The sequence below is a fragment of the Morchella importuna genome (genome assembly GCF_003444635.1).
Source record: "Morchella importuna strain M04M26 chromosome Unknown Morimp01GS008, whole genome shotgun sequence".
Lineage (NCBI taxonomy): Eukaryota > Fungi > Ascomycota > Pezizomycetes > Pezizales > Morchellaceae > Morchella > Morchella importuna.
The window spans coordinates 1,227,239-1,252,829 of record NW_025763405.1 but is presented as its reverse complement, the minus strand read 5'-3'; the positions used below and the strand labels follow the sequence as shown (position 1 = coordinate 1,252,829).

Here is a 25,591-nt window from a genome sequence, read left to right as displayed (position 1 = left end):
TGAATTCCTGTCGTTTAGCTGGTCAACTGAACGGGACGAAAGTTACATGTAGCTAGGTGCATGTTAAACTAAGGGTTAGGTTTATGTGCCAAAATTAGACCCAACACTCATGCTCAACAAGATGGCATCAAAGCCGAGATGTGTGCATTATTCACGATTCTACGATATGTGTCCCTTCGCATATATTGACGATAGTTGGCCTTGCCTCATAAGACGCTTTTCACCTCAGGCGAACCTAGGCCCAACCTTTACTGAACTGTGAACTATTTTCGCCCCCAAGTCACCGTTTGTGTGGCCTCCCCTTTTTCCTTTCGAGCATTGCTAACTCCTCTTCGTAGTTGGGCGTTTGCGAATCATCATATTGAAAACCGGACATGGATAGATGGTCGAGTTCTTAAACGCAACCCTGACGTGTGTGTCGTACATCGATCGACCTTTCTCAGCAAAACAGTTAATGTGAGCCAACTTCACAAAAGGTTTCAAGAAAGGCATAGCACATGAATCCGGATCTTTGAATATCACATCTATGCTTGTCTAGAAGCTGCCTAAAAAAACGACTTTAGAATTTTCTGGCACATGCAAGCCCAGGGATCTAATAGTTTTCCAAAAGAACCGAAAGCTACTCGCTCACGACGGGAGAACGGCGGGCGTGATCTTTCGATATCCTGCACAGCTGGTTTACAGTAGAACGGAAGCCTAGGTCAGGAGCTCGGTCGCTTTTCCGATGACGAGCGCTATTTTATCAGTAAATATATGGCCACCGCGCTAAGAAGCTTAGGACCTAGGCTATCGTGGCGGGTCACATAACGAGTGATACCCCATGAACATTATGCGTGCTTGGGTCACAACTATCACCACTTCTATGTGACCCATATTCTAAACGACGTTGCTAGTATATTTTTCGGAAAAGTTCTAAAATGACACTTTCTGGTATACTTGATGCAGAGAAACACATAATGCAGAATGGCACACTTCTACGATCAAATGACACAGTTCAAAGAATCGGGCCCTTTTAGAAGAACCCGTCGTCTTTCACAATATAAAGTCCAACCTACATCATATGATAAGTAGCTTAGTTATAAGGATTTCCGGAATCCTGCTGTCTTCGATTTCTTTTGCCAGCAGAACTATAATAATAGTTTTTCAACGGATACTCCTAACAGTGCCGAACTTTGTGTTGATAGGTACTATCGACGGGTCAAAAGCGCTCTAGTTCAGAATTTTATAGTAATACTAGTCAGGAGCGGCCTCCGGCCACATATGAAACTAACCACTAGTTCAAGGAGCCGCCGATAACCAAAGCAAAGTGTAGAAAGATCCAGAAAACTCACAGCCCTGTTCAATGGCTCGGATAAACATAGGATTCGGCGTAATGGTGTGCAATAAACATTGATCTTGGTCAGAGGGCTATTATATATCATGACAGTAGTACTTGAGGTTTGCTATGTATGTCGTCTCCCTTTAACTCACCCGATTCTTTGTCTATTGACAGCTGTAGCTCGCCAGACTACAGAAATCGGAGGCAACTACATGTAATCATCCAATAGAAAAAACGGGTTCTTTTATGTAAAAGGACCCAATGTTTTGAACTGTGTAATTTTGGATCGTAGAAGTGTGTCATTTTGCATTACTCTACATCAAGTGTACCGGAAAGTTTGTCATTTTAGACCATTTCCGACATACATGTATTTTATGTTCTCTTTGGGCGCCGCTGCGGAAATGCATGGAATTATTCAAAATTACTACCTATCTAATACAAGTAGTTTCCGGCCTTCGGCCGGTACTATATGTATATCAATCAGTCTAATATACAGGCAAGCCGCTTTGCGGCTTATTTGTCTATTTGCCTGTCAGTCGGGGCTCTCAGGCCGCTGCGCGGCCCCCGACCCCTCCTAGCAGGCAAAGTCCATCACTATATCTAGATCTGATCTAGTCAATATGTGACTTTTCTGATATATTATCCCCATATATCAATGGATAAGTCAGACAATTTCTCCAGTTAAAACTACAGGTATATCCCTTTAACAGCTACCAAACGGCTAAAATCGAACCACTATCGATTCCCAGAACCAGTAGAAACCCTATTAACACTCTAACACCACTCAGCACAATACCCTATGTTAATATCCAACACAACATGTTTCAAGTGAAGCAAAAACATCTCTCAATGAACCAATCAGAAGACTATAAAAGCACATTGCATATGCAGGTTATAATTATATACTTATTAGATATTGCTTAGGCAATTGGACCAAACAGTTGGGTTTTGTATGGTTAGACACCTTCACCACAACCTACTCGGACACCGCTCTCATCCGGACGGTGAAAATAAAGACGAGAAAATCACTGTTGCAATCAGTTTCTACGTGCTGGATTTTTATTCTGTCTGATCCGAATCCGGAAAGTGGACAAATATATCATGAAATCAGACGCTATGTACCAAGATGAAGTCTCTCCGTTGCGAAGCAGATTTTTTGCCCAAGCCCCAATCAAAAATCGGACACAATTCGGGTAAGTATACCTCTGTCCGAATCAGGAGAGTGTTTGAATAAGTGACCTCGTACCATCATGCTAAGACATTCTGCGAAGCTGGGTCAACCAAAGACCATAGAGAAAAGGTAGGTTTGCTAGAATGATGATTCCCAAATTAAATCATTCCAAAATTGTGTTAAAACCTCAGAATCACTATGCATCCATCTGGGATGACGGTGGCTTTTCAATTGGTAATTTAAAACAAAATATAATTTGGGCCTTAACATTATACTGCCTTCGGTGAGCGGTACTACAGCCTTATTTCTTCACGAGCGTTTAATATCTTATATTTGAACGCGTATACGTATATACAGCACTCGTTTCTCCTATATAAAGGCAAACCCACGTAGTCCTAACCTTACACTGGACGCTATCACGTCCAACTACAGACGCGATCGCGTGTCCCCTAGCTCAGAGAAAGACAAGGGGTGACAGCAATCGGTGGGGTGGGTGGCGCGGGGTTCAAGGAAAAAACCAAGAGGAGGTAGACTTAGTGGTCATGATATAGTTTTCTTACGCGACTGCTGGATTATACTCGTGCTTTTCTGCTCATGGACGGGTTATAGAAGAGAATAGGCCTAAGGGCGGAGATAAGCCGGCCCGGCCTGAGTTTTGAAAGCCGATCGCGAGGCCTGGACCCACGTCAAGATCTCGAGAAAGGCCCGGGTCGGACCCGGGCCTCAACGATGAGATCGAGCCTCTTTAAATACATATAGATATGGAGGATATACACAACCTCGCCTTTGTTATAAAACAAAGTGCAACCTACGGGAGCACCCCTGGTTGGATGCGTCTATTTCCTCGATATATATAGAAATTTGTTTAATCTTAGCCCTTGTCTTGGCTGTCGAGTGAGATTGTGTGAGGACGCGTGGCAGAATCCAGCGTGGTATGTCGAAACCTAACCCTATAAATGTAACCTCAATTGCAACCTTCTCATTTTTACATGATCCCCACCGCCTTGCCAGACATCCAACTTTTGTTCTTAACCAATACATATAGTTAAGATCGACTACCTCGGGTACTCTCGACGGTCTGCGATATGTTCAGGCACCCTGGGAAGTGCCGCTGGCAACTGTAACCCCGACACGATTGAACCGTACGTTGCAGGCGCTAGGTGAAAGATATCACATTGAGACTTTTGCTTTCCCTACATTTAATCATTTACCCAGTTGGCGGCGTTCTAGATGTATTTATTTCGAGTAACTGGATACGCCCGATACTTGGGGATTCAAATGTACGGCGCCGTTATTGAAGATTACATATCCCTTTAATTTTTTTCTTATTCGACGCTAACATGGCTTAGATCTTGGCCTTTACGATATCAGATGCAGGGAGGCCATTGGCAACCTCATGTACTTTATGCTAGCTCCCGGCTACCTGGAATAAGCTGTTGCTTGGTGCTATACCATCTAAGCTGACAGAATCTAATTTGAATGCAGATAGCGACCCGGTACAGTTTCGATTCAAGCATCTAGACGCAATCGTAGACTTATCTAATGTCAGCATTCCCCACAACGTAATTGGAAATGGTGCGGAACATCAAACATCTTGGTTGGGATTCTCTTTGGCACTTCTGGTCGATGGGACAGCTAGACAGGGTTTAAGGACTGGCATCGACAATTACTGCTGTGCTTTATCACTTGTGGGCCTTGGGAGTACCTTCAAAGATAAAGAAGCCATGGACTCGGTATAACTTGAGTAGTATGCAGCACCTCCGAGACTCGATAAATGATGTCACATATACAACTAAACTCGTGGTCAATTACAAACTGGTCTAACCAAAAATGCTAAACTCGATATTAGCCGCGAAATCCCTGCGCGCGTTAATTCTACCCCACAATGCCTCCGGGCACATGCCTCTTGTTGTCTGGGGAACCTCTAACAAATGATTTTGTCCAACCCTTGAACTATGGGGTTCCCCATGGGCAGAGCTTACAAGTACGGGGCTTCTTCGTCAGCAACTTCTGGGGAAAGGTTAACCTTACAATCAAAATTTACTTGCGCACGCGATCAAAGATCAGGGACAGATCTATCGTATGATAGTGGGACATCGCGCATAATATTCCCATCCTAAAGCTTTCGCGGGAAAACATGTATGGCAAGCTAGACTAGATCCTCCATTCAATCCATAAAGTTGGATAGGAAGGGGCTTAAGCGACATATGAAGCATGATCGCGATTATCCAAACCATCTTAGCAGGGGTTTTACAGTTACCATTGGTCGTACATACCGGTCAAACGGAGAAATCTACGGAGCGAATCCACAAGCAAGAAGAACCGGGCATCTGAGTACGAGGTGGCGCAACTTTCGTTTTTCCGTCATTCTCAAAAAGTCCCTATTTTCAAGCCTACGGGTCGAACTCACCACCGGAAGGCTTTCAACAACAGAGTAAGTCCATTCTCCTTGTGTTACTAGCTACACAGATAAGCTGTCGAAACAACTGATGAAACCATGATCGTCTCATTCTTTATTATGAGAAAAACCCTCATCGCGCAAAGGCAAGATCCTGCCTTCTGTTTCTGCAAGAATACCGAGCTCAGCAAGCATCCAAGCAGTTGTTAGGCAATTATTCCGTAGTATCCATGACAATTCGGTGTTGATGTACCGAAAAGATGCAACGATCATCGCGACCCCGCGTCAATTCGGTGGCGCAGAGAATAGCCTAATCAGCCCATGGACGTCCTCAGGAGCTTGCTCAAGGCGAAGAGGAGCCATCGGTCTCGATTAATTACATACATACTGTACGGAGTAATGTGTGGAGGGAGGATCCCATCTCGCTTGCGAAAAAGATTGCGTTCCGCACCCGCATTCCCCACGTTTGTTGTCTGTGTGTGTTTGTAAATTCGGCACATAGACCCCTGGGATTAAGGTGCGATCCATGCTACCAACGTTTAACGGTTGTGGCGGATACTAAGCTTCTGTACTTAGCCTGAGCTTGAGGTTTGTCGGCTAAAGGCGAGTTTCAACATTCTCACACACGTCCCTGGTTTTGGTCAAATGTCAACTACCAATGTATGTACCTAGGTCCCAAGAGGCCCGGATGCTGCCCGAGAGTTGAATGGGGCATGAGATCTTCCCCGAGTCGGTACCCAGTGATCTTTATAAGGCATGGGTTCTCCCCCGGATCGTGTTCTTCTCGTCAGTCAACTCTTTTTTTCTTTTCTTGACCGCAAAGAACTGATATTCGGGTTCATATATATATTGAGCCCTGGATACGTTGGTATATACCATATAGGGGAGAAAAACATACGCAATCATGTATCGCATCAGTAATATTTATGGTTCGTATCATGCCATATCTATATTATATGAGTGAAAGAAACCGGAATGCTGACAGCTTTTGTTCTCTAGTGCTCGCCGCGTTCGGCACTATCGGCGGTGCATTGTTTGGTTTCGATATCAGTTCAATGAGTGCATGGATTGGCGCAGAACAGTACCTGGAATACTTTGACCATCCAGATTCAGATCTTCAAGGAGGAGTAAGGCCTAATCCAATCACTTAACTAATTGATTAGCTGGCTAACAAATACTGATAGATCACTGCATCTATGTCCGCCGGTTCCTTTATTGGTGCTTTGGGAGCTGGTTATCTCTCCGACATGATGGGGAGACGATATGCCATCGTTGTTGCAGCAATAATCTGGATTGTCGGGTCTATCGTTTCGTTGAGCGCACAAAACGTTGGTCATTTGATCGCGGGACGTATAATCAACGGTCTTTCCGGTTAGTGCCCGATACTCCAGCACTCGCTTCCGAGGATTAATGTGCTAATCTTTACGTAGTTGGTATTATGTCTTCTCAGGTTCCTGTCTATCTTGCCGAGCTATCACCCAAAAACATTCGTGGTAGAGTCGTTGGTATTCAACAGTGGGCAATCGAGTGGGGTATCTTGATTATGTACCTGATCTCATACGGTTGCACCTTTATTGAAGGTCCTGCGGCATTCAGAACAGCCTGGGGTATTCAAGCAATTCCAGCCCTGATTCTTATTGGCGCGCTATTCTTTTTCCCAGAATCCCCACGTTGGTATGCATCGAAGGACCGCTGGGAAGAGGCGCTGGACACTCTTGCACTCCTTCACGGAAACGGAGATATCAACAATCCTCTCGTTCAGGCTGAATACGAAGAAGTCCGTGAAGCTCAACAGATTGCTGCTCAAGGAAAAGCGATGTCATGGCTGGGTTTGTTCGGACCAACCATGTGGAGGCGTACTACGTAAGTTTTATTTTCGTTACGATATGAAAACTGGCACCGAAAGCTGATTGTTTGACTTTAGTGCTGCGCTTGCCGCTCAGATCTGGCAACAGCTTCTTGGAGGAAACGTCATGATGTATTACATTGTCTATGTTTTCCAAATGGCGGGTCTAACCGGTAACATCAACCTTGTCTCGTCATCTGTCCAATACGTTATTTTCTTGGTCACAACAGCCATCACTCTCCTCTTCATCGATAGACTTGGTCGTCGCCCACTATTCATCTACGGTGCTGTTGCAATGGGATCACTCAACTTCGCCGTTGCTGGGTTGATGAAGACTGGAGGTCACTCGGTCACCAATGTTGCCGATAACTACAACATTAAATGGCAGGTAGAAGGAAGTTATGCCACAGGTGTTATCGCATGCAGTTATCTTTTTGTTGCATTCTACGGATTGACATGGGTATGCACCTTTTTCTTGAGCCTACGTAATTATAAACGGATGAAGTTACTAGAAACGAACATGCTAATACGGAAAAACAGGCTCCTTGTGCATGGGTCTTCATCTCTGAAGTCTTCCCACTTCAGTATCGTGCCAAGGGTGTCGGTCTCGCCACTGCCGCCAACTGGATTTTTAACTTTGCGCTTGCATACTTTGTTCCACCTGCGTTTAAGAACATTCAATGGCGCACTTACATCATGTTTGGTGTATTCTGCTTCTGCGGTGTCGCGCACAGTTTCTTCATGTTCCCAGAGGTTCGTTACTCAGTTGCATCCCTCATTTTTCCCGAGCCCCGATCTAACATGAATTTTCAACTCAATAGACTGCCGGAAAAACTCTTGAGGAAATCGACTATCTCTTCGGGAAGAACGTCCCAGCATGGAAGAGCGCAAAGGTGAACTCAAGACTTGATGAAAAGGTTGGCGACCTTGAGAATAATAAGCCTGGCCATGACGATGGGCAGTCGGAGAAGGGTGCTGCGACGACAGTTGAGAGCTCTCACTAAAACAATTTCTGTACTTTTTTTGTCCCTTTTACGTATGAGATTTTAGTGGCATATTCACGATTTTCATTGCTTCGTTCTAGCTAGCTATATGTAGTGCTAGTATGACATGACTTCAAATTAAAAAGTTCAACTTTCGGTTGTATCTTTATTTATAATTACCTTTGGATTGCGCCGTTTCTCCTCACTAATGCCGTTTCCGGCATATGCCTGATATGGTGTAGCAAATCAGAACCATCAACATGTATACAAAGTAGCAAAGCTGAATTCGATACCAATTCCGACCACACCACCTGCCCGTGGCTGTGAATTGACTAACTGATCGAAAAACCTATATTTTCCCTTACAACGAGTGTCCCCGAGTTGACGTCGAGGCCTCATCCGTCCCGAACCAAACGAATGTGTACCCCCACCCGCACCTACTAGTCCACTTAGCCATCCGACCCGGCCTACCCGTCCCAGCGCTAGCACATTTAGCAGTACCCGGGTTCAAGGCGCCGGACATGGGTATACCGTCGTTACGTCCTACATATATTATCAACGCTTATCTCTTATCGTGGGTTTCCGCGCCCATATATGTTCTCTTTCTAAACGGTAGTCTTCCTCGTCGTCTCCAAGAAGCATCTCCATTAGCTTATTCCACCAGAGTTAAAATATCGATAAGAAGACCCCCCTTCCAATTCGGAAGGGGATCTAGCTTGTATCTTTGAGCCAATGTGGTTGAGTGGGCCACGCACCAGGCCATGCAAAGAGATCAAGCTAATGTCCTGTGTTGGATCATGAGGTATCACTCGACCCGTCTTTCTACTTTTAGGTTCTTTTTTCACGCGGCACAAGAAGCAATTGTACGTATCTAAACGATGATCTATAGTAAGTGAGACCATATTAGTAGCGCGCTATGCCATTACATTATTGTATTCTCATCTTGCAAGGCGGTTGGGCCGGCGCTAGCTCCCAATTACGCGTACATATGTACCTGTATTTACCTTTTACCAACGACTGGCTATACCCTGTAGAGAAGCCCCTGAGGTCTATTTCTGAGAACACAGTATTGGCGCTTATTTCTCAATGTTCTTGGTCTATCATGTACTGACCGCGTGCACCCGGGAAAGTCCACTTTAGTTGGGTCACAGACTGTCACTCGGGCCACATTTGTGCGTAATGTGCCACGCTGGATAACACCCAGTCAAGTCGGAGGCACGTAAATTAGCGGATGATACTTTTCCTTTACACCAAACTCAACCTCGAGGTTATATGCTAGCTATATGTACTCACCCCAATGTACAGACGCAGACATAGTCAGCGCAAAATGGGCGCCCGCCGAAAATGCGAGCCAATGATTGCAGAAAATCTTCTTCGTAGATCGTCGACAGCACCGGCGGTAGTCTATACCCTCTAAACCACGTATATAGCGGGTCAAACCCTTTCGAGCCCTCCAATGTTGGGCCGAGTGATAATCCATGATCACAGCATCAAAGCCGACCCGATCCATCTGCTCCTATCAGGCCCTCGGCCGGTAGCACCCAAGACCTAACAGGGAAAGGACGGAGCGGGACGACCTAACGCAAAAAAGCCCCCTCCTCTTCGTATGAAGAGGAGAGGGCAGAGCACAAAGAGACTTAACGCAAAAAACCCTCTCCTCTTCGTAGGAAGAGGAGAGGGCGGGAAGACGGCTTGACGCAAAAAAGCCCCCTCTCCTTTTTTTGAAGGAGAGAGGGCTAAAATAAAAAATAAAAAAGTAATAATTAAAAAACAACCTCCTCTCTTCCCGTCAAGAGAAAAGAGGAGGTTATAAAGACTATTCCCCGCTTCCCGGCGGGGGAAGAGGGGGGCCGACAACAAACGATTCCCCCTCTTCCCATCTAGGGAGGAGAGGGCTATAAAAACCACCTCCCCACTCCCATCAAGAGAGGAGGGGAGGGCAATAAAACAATTCCACCCTCTTTTCCCTTGATGGGAAAAGAGGGACCGGAAAATACCATTTCCCCTCTCTCCCATCAAGGGAAGAGAGGGCTATAAAATCTGTCTACCCCCTCCTCCCATCAAGGGAAGAGGGGGCCGTCGAAAACTCTTCCCCTCTCTTCCCATCAAGGGAGGAGAGGGCCAAAAAACACCCCCCACAAAAACCCACCAACAAACCCCTCCTTATCGGGGAGGGGGCAGGCATCGATCCCCCCCTCAAACTGAGGGCCAAGGGGACCGATGTAGTACCCTCCCTTTTCCAGGGAGGGCCGGAAGCCAACTGGCGGACCAGGGCAACCGTCTCTACCCCAAGGGGGAGCAGAGAGATCCTTATGATTTTGGAAGAAGAGTGGGGGCGAGGGAGTTTATAAAGAATTGGGTTCTTGAATTTTGGCCGTCGGGGCTTGGCTGTGGTTTAGGTGCGCTTAGGGCTGGTGGAGGTAGGCTTGGCGTTATAAACTTGGCGTGGGAGATACGTTCTTTCTTATCTTCCGTGTTCAATATCGATTCTAAGAAGGCCGAAGTAACCACATCTCATGAGGGACTTGAGTATGAGTGCAGAAACGGCTTGTACCCACCATAACTACCAACAGCGGTTGCCTCTGCGGCTAATCTCGAATCACCTGAAGTTCACCAACTATCACTCGATCGACTTTGTGACACCTTTTTGAAAACTACAATCAACATTACCAGCCTTTACAACCAATGCTGCGTACAAAAACTAAGATAGAACAGTTAACCACTACTACCGATGTACTAGCGGGTGGAAAGTGTGATCTATGAGTTAGAGTACGGGACGTAGCTCTGTAAGCACCCACCCCGATTGTCAAAAGAATCTCGTGTATCCTAGCTAGTTGTAGTTTTTAGCATGCGTGATAGGTTGTGATAGGATCCTGCCCTCTGCACTTCCTATGTTCATATACATGGACGTCAATCCGGGCAAACGCGCGGGTTAGGTTCACTAGAGAAAAAGGCTTCTAGGCAGATAAGTTTAACTCTCGTCATTATATACAATCGAAGGGATGTCTAACAGTCGCTTACTACATGTATCTAACGTCTTCCTGTAAAACCTTTGTGCTCGGCTCGTAATGTACCACAATGAACTTTGAATATACATATACCCATCGATTGTCTTGAAAGGCTAACTACAAGCAGCACTTACATATCAGCATCGAAGCAAAGTTGTAAAGTTGTTCATGGTCAGCGTACGTTAGCGTGTAACATATAATAACTTAATGAGTGAGGTAACACTTTTGCCGTACAGCGCAGCAAAGGTGGGCCAACTAGAAATTTGAGCTCAAAATCTGAAACTGGGTATGACCAAAAACACTCTATTGCGAGTTTAGAATATTATTACTTTCGGAAAAGCCGAATATATGGTGCCCCCAGTCTTAAAGGTAACAACCACGATTGATATTAAAAATCTGGAAAGAAAAACTCTTCATCACGGTATCCAGCTTTTCTCTTTCCAGACTTTTAATATCAATCGTGGTTGAAAAGTTATTCGAGACTTGGCGTTTTTCTCATGTTACCTTTAGGACTGGGGGAACCATACGTGGGTAGACTCGTTAGATTACTCGCTTATCATCTTAGGCGGCCCCTGTACTACCCATTCATCATCATAAAATATCACTCGACACATTGTTAGTGTGGAGGGACCCTAACCCTATATATCAGAAACGTTTTTTTTTTTTTCAATTCATTAATTGCATATATCAGAAACGTCTTACTATGAGGTAGGTACAAGCTGATAAAAGGCCGAGAGAATCAATTAATGTGGATTGAAGCTGCGTAAGATGGAATCAAAACAAACCCCCCCTCCCCGGGGGGAGGCCCTCTAGGGGGAGTGGAAATGTGTACCTCGAATATTAAGTAAAGTCGTCGGGAAAGTCGTTTCTGGGGTCCCAAGTCTCGCTGGGAAATGTCAATATTTTGGTGGAGGGAAAGTCGTTTTAAGGGAAATTGGACGACTTTATAGACGACTTTGTTTTACCTGTCACGCTTCCGTCACACATAATTTTGAGTGTATACACATGGGGGGATAAGTTTTGGCCTGATGCTTCGCATGATTGGCCAAGGCCATCGCCAATGAAACGAATCATGACAGAGTATCCTACTACCATACCAGGAACATCAAGCCAGAGCTTCCTACATCTATATGCCAAACAATAGACCCAACAGAATTAAATTGTATTCCCCAACTGTTACAGGCCCACTGATGCCAGATATCATTTGACAGCCCCACCGAATTATTTTGTTTGAGGGCTCAACTATCTCGAGATCCAAAAGCATGGCTTCATTGATTTTCCGGCGGAAACCGGAAACACCGGAAACCACTGTAAAAGCACCAGTAAAGGTGTCGGTAATGGGACAGGAATGCCTTTAACACAGAGTAGGTCGGTTATTGCATCAAATAATGTGTATCTGGCAATTTTTTGTATGGGAAACGTCAAAATTGATGCATTTCCACTCCTACTAGAGGCCGATATCAACATTTCGAGCATCCGGAGGGCATTTGTAGACACAGTGTAACTCACGCGGAACTTTTTGTTCACAAGATTTCCCAGGACTCACTTCATATAAGTTAAGTGCGAGTATATATACGTTTATCACTTAGTGCAAACAAACTACAACTATTTCATGCAATAAGAAATTTGCTCCATCAGATCAAGCGGTACACTCCGCATTTTACAACACCCCAGTGCAGGCGAGCATGGGCCATGCAAGTTCGCCGGTCACCGCTACATGTGCTCTCGCTGACTCCTAATCGAGCATTTATCATGTCACGAGCGCGATAAAGTTGAATCAATATTAAAGTATTCACGTGACAAATATCCTCCAATGTAAGCAAGATTGACGTGTTCTCACACACATTTCTTCTAGTGATCTATAAGAAAATCAGATCGTAAAAAGGTAATAGAATTTGACACCATACCTAGCCTACATGGGTACGGTATCTTGGTTTACTTAGTACACTTCTCTAGCATCTTTATAATGTTTGCTGGCTTGGAGGTATTGCTCATTTAAATTTGCACAAGTAAGTAAGCGGGTATTGGTAATAGAGCAGTTTGTAGCCTAAGTTATCGAGATCTGTGATTGTTGCCATACTACTGATAATTTAGGACGTCCAAAGCTAACTAGTATACTCACGACGCAAATCATTAATTTCGTCTAAAATGCCAACACATTGAGGTGCTATGTTGTGTCAATATATTGGTGTTTGTTAAGAGTTTTAACAAGAATAAGTTTTCAATGATATACCTACTTTCTCTAGTTGTTTGTCCGGCTACTGATGCTGCCACGCAGATCTAGATCTAGATCGAACTACATATAAGATTTTAGAAGTAAATCCTGTTAAGTGTCTTTTTAGTGAGTGCGATACTTACATGCCATTCTATCCTCTTTTTCTTTAATTAGTCCTTGGCGGTCAATCGATCGACATATTCGAACGGACTATTCATCCGAAGACTTGAATTAATCCTTATTGCAACATTATCCAGAGTATTTCTGTTAGCATCATTCCGGCTATATGCATTAAGTTCTACCTTTCTTTGGATACCGATAGGACGCTCGTTTATAGTTATCACGAAGATCAGACGGAAGCGCTGTAAAAGAGAAATCCAGAAGCAATGTTGGATGAGGGTAGATACATAATCTAGGGTAGGGCTATAGTACACCGGTAACATAAATTGCTTCCCCGGCTCGTGATAATACATGAAGTTCTCGCATAGGTACGTGCAAAGACCCGAGGCACAAACAGATAAAATTGATTAAGTACAGCTGTTCGATCTAGAACGGCAGGTGTACCAAGTTGAGCTAGATACATTCGAATACCATTATTCCTTTCTCGAAGCTCTGCTCTGGCAATATACGTACGTGACTGATGCGGAGTGACACCAGAACTCAAAAGGCCATTCAATGTGCTCGGTAGGTACATGTACCTAGCCGCCTGTTTATTCTCCCCCAGCAGATTTCATATTTTACGCGGGCCCTGTTCCGCAGGTTTGTACGCAGAACCCATGTTTGCACGCTTACATCTGATTCATCTTGTTGTCTTAGATCGATCCCTCTCTGCGGAATGCGGCCACCACCCCTTGCGTTCAGTAAAATAAGAGAGAATCCGGTTGCATGCAGCTAGCTACACCCCACCGGAAAGACGTTTATCCCTCGAAAAGGCTGGGAGAAAGGCTGGAATAAGGAGAGAGAGAGTGGGAGGAGGAGAGGCTGGTGCGAGGGTAGTCAACTCCTAAGGTCCGTAATACGGGGAGGGCTAGAATTGAGCTCACCGCTCCTATCTACCGCAGTTCGCCTCAGTCCCATTCCAAGACCAGTCAAGTCAGTACATGCTGGCCCATAGTAATAGTTTCAAGACAAGGGCAGGTGCCTGGATCAACAATCGTACGAGGGTAAAATACGACGCCAGTGAGACAGATATCAACTCGCACGCGAACTTCTTAAAGTCATTGAAAATGTAACTGACTGATGTTAAACAATCTAGGAAGAAAGATCCTGACTGGCGGCGGCAAAAGATCTTGCAGAATGCTGCTATCGCGGATAGTTACAGGTTACAGTAAGTGGTCAAGATGATTTGATGTAAAGCGCTCACACTCGTAGGTCTCCTTTTACTCAGGAAGAAGTCTGCATATACAGCGCATAATTGAATATTGCTGGTACGGTGGGCTAAACCAGCATATTAACTTCGATTCTCCCCCTTCCTACATCTATTTTCGACAACTAAGGCTTCATTGTGTAACTTCATTGATTAGCACCAATTCAATATTCTAGCTTGTTCTCGATAATCTCTCCACCAGAATTTGTAAGTGTTATCAGACCACTATTTTCCCTAGTAACAACGTGGTTGACAACTCACAGCCTTAGAACCTTTTCCGGTGGTTCACAAAGAAATAGTTGTTTTCAATGGCTGATCCCAAATCCGGCTCTGCCTGCGAACAAAATAAACAAAATCTCAGCCAACGTTCACCAACACCATCTCATGAACGGTATAATTCATCATTGCAATTACTTCCCGACCCTCATCCCCAGCGCCCAAGCTGTGACAAAACGGTACTCTCGAACAAAAATCTCGGCCAAGTTAATCACCATATTTCGAATCAGTTAATGGTGGCCTCGCTGGAGAAAGAGATAAGTGAGCTTGGTAATGAATGCTGTTCCGAAGAGAAGGGAATATGCTCTTGTGATGGTAATTACTAACTCCCCTCACTGTCCTTCTTATTTACACCTTTCTACTCTCTAGTTAGCTAAAAAAAAAAAAAAATATCGTCTCAAAGAGAGCTGTTTCGAGAAATATGCAGCTTATATCCACAAGAACTCTCATGCGAGCCTCGAAATAGGTTACTGCTCCGAAAAAGAAACTACAAAAAGCACCGTTTCGGTCAACGATCAGTACAATCACAGGCATAATGACCATCGGCCCCACCACAACCGTCCTAATCACCACAATCTACATCATAACCACGCGAAACTTCCAACTTGTGCTTTATGTCTCTATCGTTCAGAATGGGATAGTCTCACGATAACAAATATCTCGGGGACGACAACAATGAAATGCCCTTGCACTTCATTAAGATTACAGTCCACTAAGACTCACCATAATCTCTCAAGAACCTCATCAACGTCACTTGACCAATGCTGTAACAGTCGGCACAAAGTCTTGAGATCCGACTGCTGCTCTGCATCATCAAACATTGATGAAGGAGTTGGCGAGGATGATGATGAGGATTACATAGTAAACATTGGGAAGTCTGGTATCCTCATACCGTGGTTTCTCTCTTTGACTATAGCGGGAATGACATGTACCGGATGCGCAGATAAAGTTGTTCACGTTCTACAATCCATGAATTGTGTGCTTTCTGCTAGTGTCAAGGTCAGTTTTCTCAACAACAGGGCTGAGGTGACTTTCTGGCCCGAATTCAGAGGAGAGAATGAGATCGTAGAAATATTGAGGAAGAAGACAGGGTTTCGTGTGGCAGTCATAGGAAGTGGATGTATTGAGGATGCAGGTCTGGCCAAGGTCCGAATGACAATATGCGATGAAGAATGCCCGGAAAGAATCGAGAAGATGGATGAGGTCCGCAGAATGAGAATTCTCGACCACGAGAACGGACGGATTATACTAGAAGTTGGATACGATCCAGCTATCATTGGGGTTAGGGATTTGTTGCGCTGCATCAACAACAACAACGTTAAATTTGATGCCAAAATAGTCGACAGCCCAAACGAAGATATGGCTGCATCCGAAGCAGAAAGAAGCCACCTAAAGCGTTTGGGAATTATAACACTTGTATCTGCAATGTTGACAGTGCCCGTCCTTATCCTGGCCTGGGTACCGTTACCAAACATCGAAATGGCCCTTAAATATACCATTCAACTGCCTCTAGCAACTATTGTTATGGGAGTAGCGTACCGGATATATATCAGTGCATTTCGAACCATGATATACGGTGGAGCGGGTGGTAGTAGAATCGATATGGACGTTCTCGTCCTGGTTGCTACATTCGCCGCCTGGGGGTTTTCGGTATCGATTTTCATGATTGATACCATCAGCGGAACATTCGGAACCACTGGAAAGGAGCCATTCTTCGAGACATGTTGTTTGTTGGTTGCATTGATTCTTGCAGGGAGGTGGATCACCGGGATGGTGAGAATGTGGGCGTTGAATAGGGTCTTGGCCCTTGGCGACGAGCATCAAAGGGAGAGATCAAAGAGAGTATTTTTGGTGGACGGCGACAACATTCGAGAGATTAACGAGAAACTCCTCCAATACGCGGATGTCTTGGTTGTTATAAAGGGCGGTGTTATTGCCACTGATGGCGTTGTGGTGGAGGGGGAGGCGGAAGTAGACGAAAGTCTCTTGACAGGAGAAGCAGCTCCTGCAGAGGTTCAGGTCGGCCGGTTGGTAATGGCCGGAAGCAACGTCGTAAACGGCAGACTGAAGTATCGAGTTACAAGATTGATGCACGAGAATACGGTTTCTGTCATCAAACGGATGGTTCGATCAGCTGGGGGGGAAAAGCCAAAAGTGCAAGAGATGGCTGATAGATTTGCAGCCATCATGACACCGACTGTTCTTTTTATTTCTCTGGTGGTGTTTATTATCTGGCTTCTTGTGAATAGGCTAGGCAGAAACGAGGAGTGGTCTGATAGCGCGGTGGAAGCGGTTTCTTTTGCTGTAGCAACACTGGCTGTATCATGCCCATGTGCCATCGGTCTTGCTGTACCCATGGTCATGATTTTTGCCAGTAGGGTCGCAATGAGAAAGTGCGGATTTCTGTTTGTAAATGTCATCGCAGTGGAAAGAGGGCTGAAGGCGAACAAGGTTGTATTCGACAAGACGGGGACCTTAACAACAGGAAAGTTGAAAGTTGTTTTTGAGAAGGAGTACACTGGAGTTGGATGGAGTGCTGAAGTCGGAGATCAAATTCGGAACTTGGTAAAGACCCTGTGCGAAGGAGAAAAGCATCCAGTTTCCGAAGCATTAGCGACAAGTGTTTCGAAGGCGCTGGGACACTCGGATGTTACTGTTGAGACAGTTGTGGGGAAAGGACTCGAAGCCACAATCGAAGGACAACTCGTGAGAGGCGGGCAGCCTTCTTGGTGTTCTCATAGTGGCGATGCACATCACATTATAAAGGAAGTAGTTCAGCAAGGATTGACAGTATTTGCGCTTTCCATCGACGGGGAGCTCAGGGCTGTCTTTGGGCTTGAAGATACTATTCGTCCTGAGGCACAAGAAGTAATCGCAGAGCTTCATAGAAGATGTATAGAAACCTATATCTTTTCTGGGGACCATACACACGCTGTCTCAAAGATCTCGAAGGTCCTTGGTATACCAGAGGGAAACTGCAGATCCGGCTGCTCTCCAGAACAAAAATCCTCGGAAATCAAGAAGCTTCAAATTCAACTACAACCAACACGGGAGGACAACAGAAACGAACCAGTACTAAAGCGCCCAATTGTTCTTTTCCTTGGCGATGGGACCAACGATGCTATAGCACTAAAACAAGCAGACGTTGGGCTGTCTATGTCTGACTCGACCTCAGTTGCGATATCGGCTGCGGATGTAGCCATCTTGTCGACATCCTTAACCAGTGTCATCAGCTTTTTGGACCTCAGTAGGCGAGTGAGAACATGTATCTGGGTTTCTTTTGCTTATGGAGTTTTGTGGAATTTCTTTGCAGTGATTGCAGCTGGAGGAGGTTTTGTAGCTGTTAGGATCTCACCTGAATGGGCGGGCTTGGGCGAGTTGGGTAGTGTATTGCCGGTAGTTATAATCGCAGGTTTTGTAGGTGTTCGATGGGAGAGGAAAATGACATTTGGTTAGAAGCTACTCGCAGTTTTGATTTCTTTTGTAAGTTATCCCATGCCGCCGATCATAAATTTTGTTTATATTGTCAGATAAATGTAACCATCAAGCCTTTCTATAAATGATTACTCCGACCGGCTTAATAAATCAAAAAGTTCAAATATTCAAGGAATTGAAGTACCTGTCGGATATGGTTTCTTCCTGGAAATAAGGCGAAGCCGAATAACTAAAGAAACATGACAAATCTCTAGTTCCAGTAATCAAGCGTATCACTCTTTGGACCCGCCAAATCCCTTGTGGCCAGCTGTTAATACTTTATCTGACTGTACTTGACAACCTACCTCTCTCCGCTTCCAGAGCTCGCTGTCATTTCGTCTCGGTATATGTATCCACCATCTCCTCGCTCGATATCAAAGTCAAATTTCATCAGTCAGGATACTAGCCAGCCTATCTTCAATCCTCTCTATCAAGCCAAACGGTTACGGAACACCTTTGACTACTAGACCAGTTCTCTGGTATGTGGCCATGGAACCTTGATAGTAGCCTACCTATTCCCGGTTTGTTAGATGAATCCATGGATAAAATCCATCCGCATTCTTCAAGATGGACTGCCGGCCGGGCCGCGAAGGTTCTTCTCAGTGTTGGCCACACAAGAGGTCAATGTTACAGCTGGTACTAGGGGATGATGGGGATGTAATATATCTGTTCATGACAGATATATCTCTTACTCGAAAGTAGGCACTCTAGAGTACCTGCAAGAGAGGTTTTGTTTTGAGTGGGGTAGACAACGAATCAATCCCTAGGTGGTCTAGTACGAGCTGTTAATGATTGGATGTTGGTGGTCTGCGCCAAGAATTAGTAACGCGGGGGTCTGCTTTTTTTGCCAAGACCAATCACTATACCGTACGTGTTTGCATCTCTCGGTTGGTGCTAACTTGTTCCAGTGCAAACCGAAAGAAGAAAGCTGACTTTCAGGACGATCGGGAAACAGACACTTGAATCTATGGATCGGTGCATGGTTGGGTATCGTCCGGGGTGATCCAGGTAACAACTGTTCCGCTTTTTGTTGGCCCCGACGTCTCGATAAATATGCATTCTAACTGGTGGGTAATTAGCAGCAGCTGTACCAACTCACGAGCTAGAGAACATATGTGTGAAGCTACGTAGGTACAGTACGTGAATTAACTGGTGTCTTACCAGTGGAGGAAAACGAGGATGAAAACTGTACATTATCGTAACAGACGGTAGAGTGCATTTACTCTAAATAGAGTACCGACCTTGTACTCTAGGTACTCTACGCAAATTTTCCCCTACTCTACACTACAAATTCCTTCAGATCGATATTGTTAAGCCAAGTAAATGATAATTCATATCGGTACTCTAGATCTACTCTTGAGTCTTGGTACTCTTACCAGGTTTACAGGCGATCTTCATCAGGGGCTGAGACCGGCTTTAGGTATTATTTTGGTGATCAGCAGCTGGGCTAAACACTCTGCTCTACCTAGAGTATGATAAGTTAGCCGGCTGCATGACCCATCTGTGTAACCACGGGTTAGCGTCGAGCACCCACATGCATAACATGCATGACTGCCCAGCCAGTTGGGTCGGGTGAGCTTAACTTTATGTGAACAGATGCATTCGGCTCCCAGATTGCCGAAGCCTCCCTCACCCCTGCTGGTACTACTACTCTAGAGTGTATCAGGTACCTCGTCCCCAACCCGTCTACTTCCAAACGGGCTGGGTACGAGACTACCCCCCAACATACTCTACTCTCTATGTATTCCAACCAGCAGCCTCAATCACGCCTCTCTCCTCGTCAAATGACGCCCGTTATTTTGGGTTTGAGAAATAAGATATAATTCCATTTGAACCTTTAAATCTTTGAGTGGAGGTAGGTGCTCCTACGTGCGTAGAGAGCACACGGAGACTCATCATGTTAAGCTTCTTGTGGTCGGACCCGGCCCGGCCCCCGCAATGCAGGCATGAAATCGCGCAACTCTGCATCGTGAGTGTCTCGGATTCAGCTACTAATAATTGATACGGGACGTCACTGTCAACGTGACTCCATTTCAGCTGATTTAGTACCGGAAGCATCTTCAGTAATCACGTACCCAGCATCGAGATTTAGTACTAGAGTACATATGTACCAAGTAATGGCAAGCATGTAAGTGCAAGTATGCTCTCTTAAAACGATCATAATAGCCGCTCAGTGAGGTATTCTTTAGGTCGTCATGAAATCACCATGCGCCGGTTATTGTTATACCAGGCACCTTATCCCCCATTGGTAAAGTATCTCTAAATCTCTCTTCTTTGGAAAGGCTCTAGGCTTAGGTACGAAGGTAGGTACCCTACCCCAGTTATTCCTGCAGCAACTACTCGGTAGTTTATACCATGCATGAGCTTCTACTCGTATTTCACTGACGTTTGTGGACGCGACTGATATTGCATGCCATACAAAAATACACCAAGCTCATGATTTTGGGTGTATGCAATAATGGCCCAGTTCAAAAACGTCAGTGAAATACGAGTAGCTAACCATTGCCTTATGTCGTCAATCCTTGCTAAACACTGAAAATCCCATAGAAACCAAGGCGTCTCTAAGGCACAACAAAACTTATCCTTCTTGGGTATTCGTTGTTGTCAGGTCTAGCGCTGTGCTGAGACCACAAGCTGTGTCTTGACTATTGTAAACCCGATGTCTATCGAAAAAAAAGATTCATGTTCCTATTCCGGTGATTAAGAACATTATGTCATTCAACGATTGAATTACAAGGAGTTTAGAGTGTCTATTGTATCATACCTAGCTTGTATTCCTTGTCGTAAGGCCCAAATCTCATGATACCCGACGGCACTGCGGATACCGCAGATTTCCTCTAGCGGCACAATGAGCGGCGGGAGAGTACCCTTTGAGGAAGTGGAGTTCTGTCATCGCTGATGTGGCACCAATGGCATCTCTTTGCACGATATCTCGCGCACCCGGGGGTGAGCGATGCAACAATTCATTCATCAATCCAATCCATAAATGGTTCAATTTCTCTACTGGTAGTTCTTCTGAGTCTCTATTTAATACTCCATAGTCCTCCTCATCTGGGAACTTCATTCCCCAGCGTCAGTCTCAACGCCTCGGACTCACCCACCTCATCTCCCATCATGCATTTCCGCTCTATCCTCCCCCTCTCCCTTCTCCCTCTATCACTCCTCCCTCTCACAACTCTCGCCCTCCGTCCCCGCGATGAGCGCGTCCTCAACACCACCGTCCTAATTCTAGGAGGTGGAATGACCGGTGTATCTGCGGCTCACTCTCTAGCCATTGATCGAAACATCACCGACTTTCTTGTCCTTGAGGCCCGTCACGAACTCGGTGGCCGTGTTCAACAGGGCAAGATTGGTGACCTCAACATCGAGCTCGGCGCAAACTGGGTTGAAGGACTGGGCACAAATCCCATCTGGACACTCGCCCAGAAGTATGGCATCAACAACCGATACTCAAACTGGAGTAACATTGACTATTTCACCGAGGATGGATGGCAGGATGAAACCGGCAGCCTCGCCCAGGCGCTAACGAGGTATGAGGAAGATGTCTTCATCAAAGCCTCCGCAGATGCTGGGAGACGTAAAGCGTTGGGCCTCCCTGATCTGTCCATGAAGGCAGGATTGAGGGTTGCAGGATGGAACCCATTGACGCCTGAGGAGAGAGCCGCCGAGTACTTCAGTCACGACTGGGAACAAGCGGAGCCACCAGTGGAGAGCAGCTTTATCGGTACCATCGAGGTTTATAATGAGACTTTTATCGAGTTTGGTAACTCTGACAATCACTTGGTGATTGACCAGGGCGGCTATAAGCAGGTGATCATCAAATATGGTGATGAGATTCCTAATTTTCAGGATAAGGTATTGTTCAATGAGGTTGTGGAGACCATCGAGTACAGAAGCGACGGAGTTACGGTGAAGACAGCCAGTGGATTAACGGTTAACGCGGAGTATGCGCTTTGCACCTTCTCGTAAGTTAACTCTATAAAGAATCCCCTAGAATGATCCCAAATTAACACACATCAGATTGGGAGTTCTCCAGCACGACGACGTAGCATTCGAGCCTGCGCTGCCTGACTGGAAACAAGATGCCATCGCCAATTTCCATCTCGCAACCTACATGAAGATCTTCGCCAAGTTCCCTACCAAATTCTGGAACGACACCGAGTTTGCGTTGTATGCCGATGCTGATGAGCGTGGTTACTACGCTGTCTGGCAGTCGCTTGATGCCCCCGGTTTCTACGAAGGATCCAAATCGATCTTTGCAACCCTCACCTCCGACGCTGCCTACCATGCGGAACTGCAGACTGACGAAGAGGTCCAGGCCGATTTTGTGGCTGTTCTGCGGGATATGTACGGTGCCGAGAATGTTCCAGACCCAATTGACTTTACCTTCCCAAGGTGGACTCTCGACCCCCTGTTTAGAGGCACATTCACCAACTGGGGTGCGGGTGTTACTGTGAAGCAGCAGGATGATATGAGGGCCCCGGTTGGTGGAGACGCGGAGACAGAGAGGAGGTTGTTCTTTGCAGGAGAGCACACAAGCAGGAAGTACTTTGGTGAGTTTTGGGTTTACTTTTCCCCTTTGACATGAATGGTATGCTGATTAAATCTATTAGGATATCTCCACGGTGCATTCTTTGAGGGTAGAATGGCGGCGCACAACCTGGGTGATTGTGTGCTTTTCAACTGCATGGAGTCAGATGGCACCACGTTGGCCAAGAGAGACGCGATGGAGTTCGAGCTGAACAAGGTCGGCGCGACACATGGAAGACTCCGGAAGAGAATGTGGGGTTAAATGTCTTTGCATCCATGTTTCCTAATCTAATGTTTTACGTTAATATTGTATATGAAAATAATGAGTGTAATGCCAGTCTTCATGATCAAATATTCTTCGGAATTCCACTTATCGAGTGATTGTTTGTGCTGTACAGTATGAAGAAATTCCTATCTTCTCTTTTTCTTCGAGGCGAAAGAGACCCAACCCCTGAGTGCACCGCCCTCGCATACTCATGGGCGTCTGTCTCTTCCGAAATGGCCTTATCCCAGCTATCAAAAGCCCCCCATATCCACCCACCGTGGGAGCCATTCACTGCCGATTAAGGAATACAGACCTTCAAGAATGGGCCAGAATGCCACATCCCATGCTACGGCGAGATTCCACAGTGCTCCTTCATACCCCCTTGATGAAGCAGTAGTTATATACTATCGTAGTGGAAACTGTCGATGTCCCAGCCACGTCAGTGATAGTGCAAGGAACGAGATGATGAATACATACACGATGAAGCATGGTGAGGAAAGATTATTACGCTGGTATGTCCTTATTAACACAGTGCTCCTCGTAGTACTCCGCTGTGCTGATACGCCTTCAAGTTCCTTCGTAACGTAGTAGTGCCGAACACCAATGTTGTTTGAATCACGAAGTGGTTGGAACTAGGAAAGAAGCATCCCTGTAATTAAAAGTCAAACATATCAAATGCCAAGCAAGTATTCCAACATTCCAAGCATCTCCCCCACCTCACACCTCTCTACTATTTATACACCCACCAGTTCTCCCCACCAACTGAGTAGCAGTGTTTTTTTTCGCAAACACGGATCTGACAAGTAGTGCATCACAAAATTTAAAAAATGATATATTTATCTGCCATCAGTGCGGTTCGAACGCACGCATCTTTCGATAACACAGGTTTTTCTCAAATGAGAAACTTAAATGTGCCGCCTTAGACCACTCGGCCATAATGGCTTGAGTTTCCTTCACAAGTCATCACTCGATATACTGTTTTCATGACAGGGATATTTAATTGCCGGGTGGCAACGGTCCTTAGCCGAGATACGACGATAGAGGAACACCAAGCCTTAGGTGTGGAAAGCAGACCTAGATCAAACTCCTATCACCGAAAATAGGGAAAACATTCAGCAAAACTACTCTATATACAATGACACCTCACTCCACATGACCGATTTTTACACTGGTCGTCCTCATCCTACTCCCTAATGTTCACCGTTTCTATGCCCAGCTGCGCCGACCCTTCCGGCTCTGCTCTACTGACCTTTCCTGGAGTGCTCTTTCGTTGGTTAAGATGTATAAACCCATAAGCACTGTCGGCCCGCCTTGTACATACGTGTTCCGTTCAACCGCACCAAAGTATTGGCTTGCTAGACAACAAAGGTGAAAAGGGTATTCTAAGATATTTGAGGATCACTGTTATCTGCGGATTAGCGATCATTTATATTCCCTCGTACATCTGTATATAGCAAACGGGTTTGAACTTTTGGGAATCTGAATAAAAGTGATATCCCCGAAGTCGCAATTAATCGAGTGCCATCGACCACGCCCAACCATCCCCTTACGATATCACGATAATCTGGAAGATACTAGAGATTAAGTTATCTTATCAAATAATTCGAGACTATTTTTTAAGATTAAAGAGGCCACGAACCCACCCCCCATTCACATATACAAAAACCATCCTCATCACTCACATCATCACAAAATGACCGAGATCAACCCTTCAACCCCGCCATCCCAACGCCTCCTGAAGGTATCCGATTGTAATCAAGAGAACCACCCACAACTCGAACCCAATAACCAACTCAACGCCAAGAAACACCGGATCGAGTGATAATCAGTGACTCCAATTCCGCAACAAATCACCATACCCTCTCCATTATTTCCAACACACTTAATCTAGCTACGATTAGTCAACCTATTATCAAGATATCCAGATATTCCTCTTAAATAGTGGAAAACCTATTCACGCCCACTCCATGGGTTAGTAAGTGACATGATATCGTCGCCCGTCAAAGTCACTACTTGAAATACACATTACCGAGCAAGGTCTATGTCCCCCTTCCTCTCTCCAGCCAACTCGATAGCGGGACATTACAGCACCTCGAGTTTCTCACTGTCGTATTTCTCGCTGTCGTATTTCTCCTTGGCACAAGTCACCCAACGTTTTCCGAGTGATGTTTCATGCATGAAAAGTGTCCCCCAAGTCACAACCCCCAAACCAAACAAGCAAATACACTAAGCAAACCACATACCCCAGTGCAAATCCCACACCAAACAGTAGACTACTGTGGCGCGCCATACTCCCTATTCAAAGCGGCACCACCACTACGTACCGTACCACGTACATACTACCCCACGGCGATTAAAGGTCACTGGCCGGGCCCGGGGGGTTCTAAACACGCGTACCCCTCGCGCCAGTCGTGACCCGACACCGGCCGTGTCACGTCATACATTCATGGCTGGTGACTCTTTAGCAGCATGCGGGCCCTGTCCGATCAAGATCAGGGCTGCCCATCATATTTTTCCAGCGGGTACGTGAAACTGCCGGCGTAGCCACACAATAGCTCCCCCGATCATAGGCCCGGCCTCCTGTGGCCGGCCGGGCGGCTGTTAATAGCCAATAGCCTCTGATTCGAGCAGATTCTCGGCCATACACATATATACCCACTGCCCGGATCAATGTCATATCGAAAATGCGGCCGTCCTCCCCTTCTTAGCTACGTAACCAGCCAGCTATCTGGCTATATTTA

The 25,591-nt window shown here is 45.7% G+C and overlaps 4 protein-coding genes across 4 annotated transcripts; all 4 read left to right on the top strand.

The window, feature by feature from the left end:
* Positions 1-3,423: 3,423 nt before the first annotated feature.
* LAJ45_03789 (uncharacterized protein) lies at positions 3,424-4,228 on the top strand (the record flags this gene model as incomplete). The annotated part of the gene is made up of 5 exons (XM_046113373.1): positions 3,424-3,447; positions 3,535-3,649; positions 3,720-3,769; positions 3,839-3,887; positions 3,975-4,228. The coding sequence occupies 5 exons, from the start codon at positions 3,424-3,426 to the stop codon at positions 4,226-4,228; spliced, it is 492 nt and encodes a 163-aa protein (XP_045973666.1).
* A 1,563-nt stretch (positions 4,229-5,791) lies between these two features.
* LAJ45_03788 (uncharacterized protein) lies at positions 5,792-7,737 on the top strand (the record flags this gene model as incomplete). The annotated part of the gene is made up of 7 exons (XM_046113372.1): positions 5,792-5,816; positions 5,887-6,014; positions 6,072-6,258; positions 6,318-6,750; positions 6,812-7,193; positions 7,274-7,486; positions 7,555-7,737. The coding sequence occupies 7 exons, from the start codon at positions 5,792-5,794 to the stop codon at positions 7,735-7,737; spliced, it is 1,551 nt and encodes a 516-aa protein (XP_045973665.1).
* A 7,519-nt stretch (positions 7,738-15,256) lies between these two features.
* On the top strand, positions 15,257-18,037 carry LAJ45_03787 (uncharacterized protein; the record flags this gene model as incomplete). The annotated part of the gene is made up of 2 exons (XM_046113371.1): positions 15,257-17,828; positions 17,895-18,037. The coding sequence occupies 2 exons, from the start codon at positions 15,257-15,259 to the stop codon at positions 18,035-18,037; spliced, it is 2,715 nt and encodes a 904-aa protein (XP_045973664.1).
* Positions 18,038-21,169: 3,132 nt separating this feature from the next.
* Positions 21,170-22,847, top strand: LAJ45_03786 (uncharacterized protein; the record flags this gene model as incomplete). The annotated part of the gene is made up of 3 exons (XM_046113370.1): positions 21,170-22,020; positions 22,076-22,608; positions 22,669-22,847. The coding sequence occupies 3 exons, from the start codon at positions 21,170-21,172 to the stop codon at positions 22,845-22,847; spliced, it is 1,563 nt and encodes a 520-aa protein (XP_045973663.1).
* Positions 22,848-25,591: the final 2,744 nt, after the last annotated feature.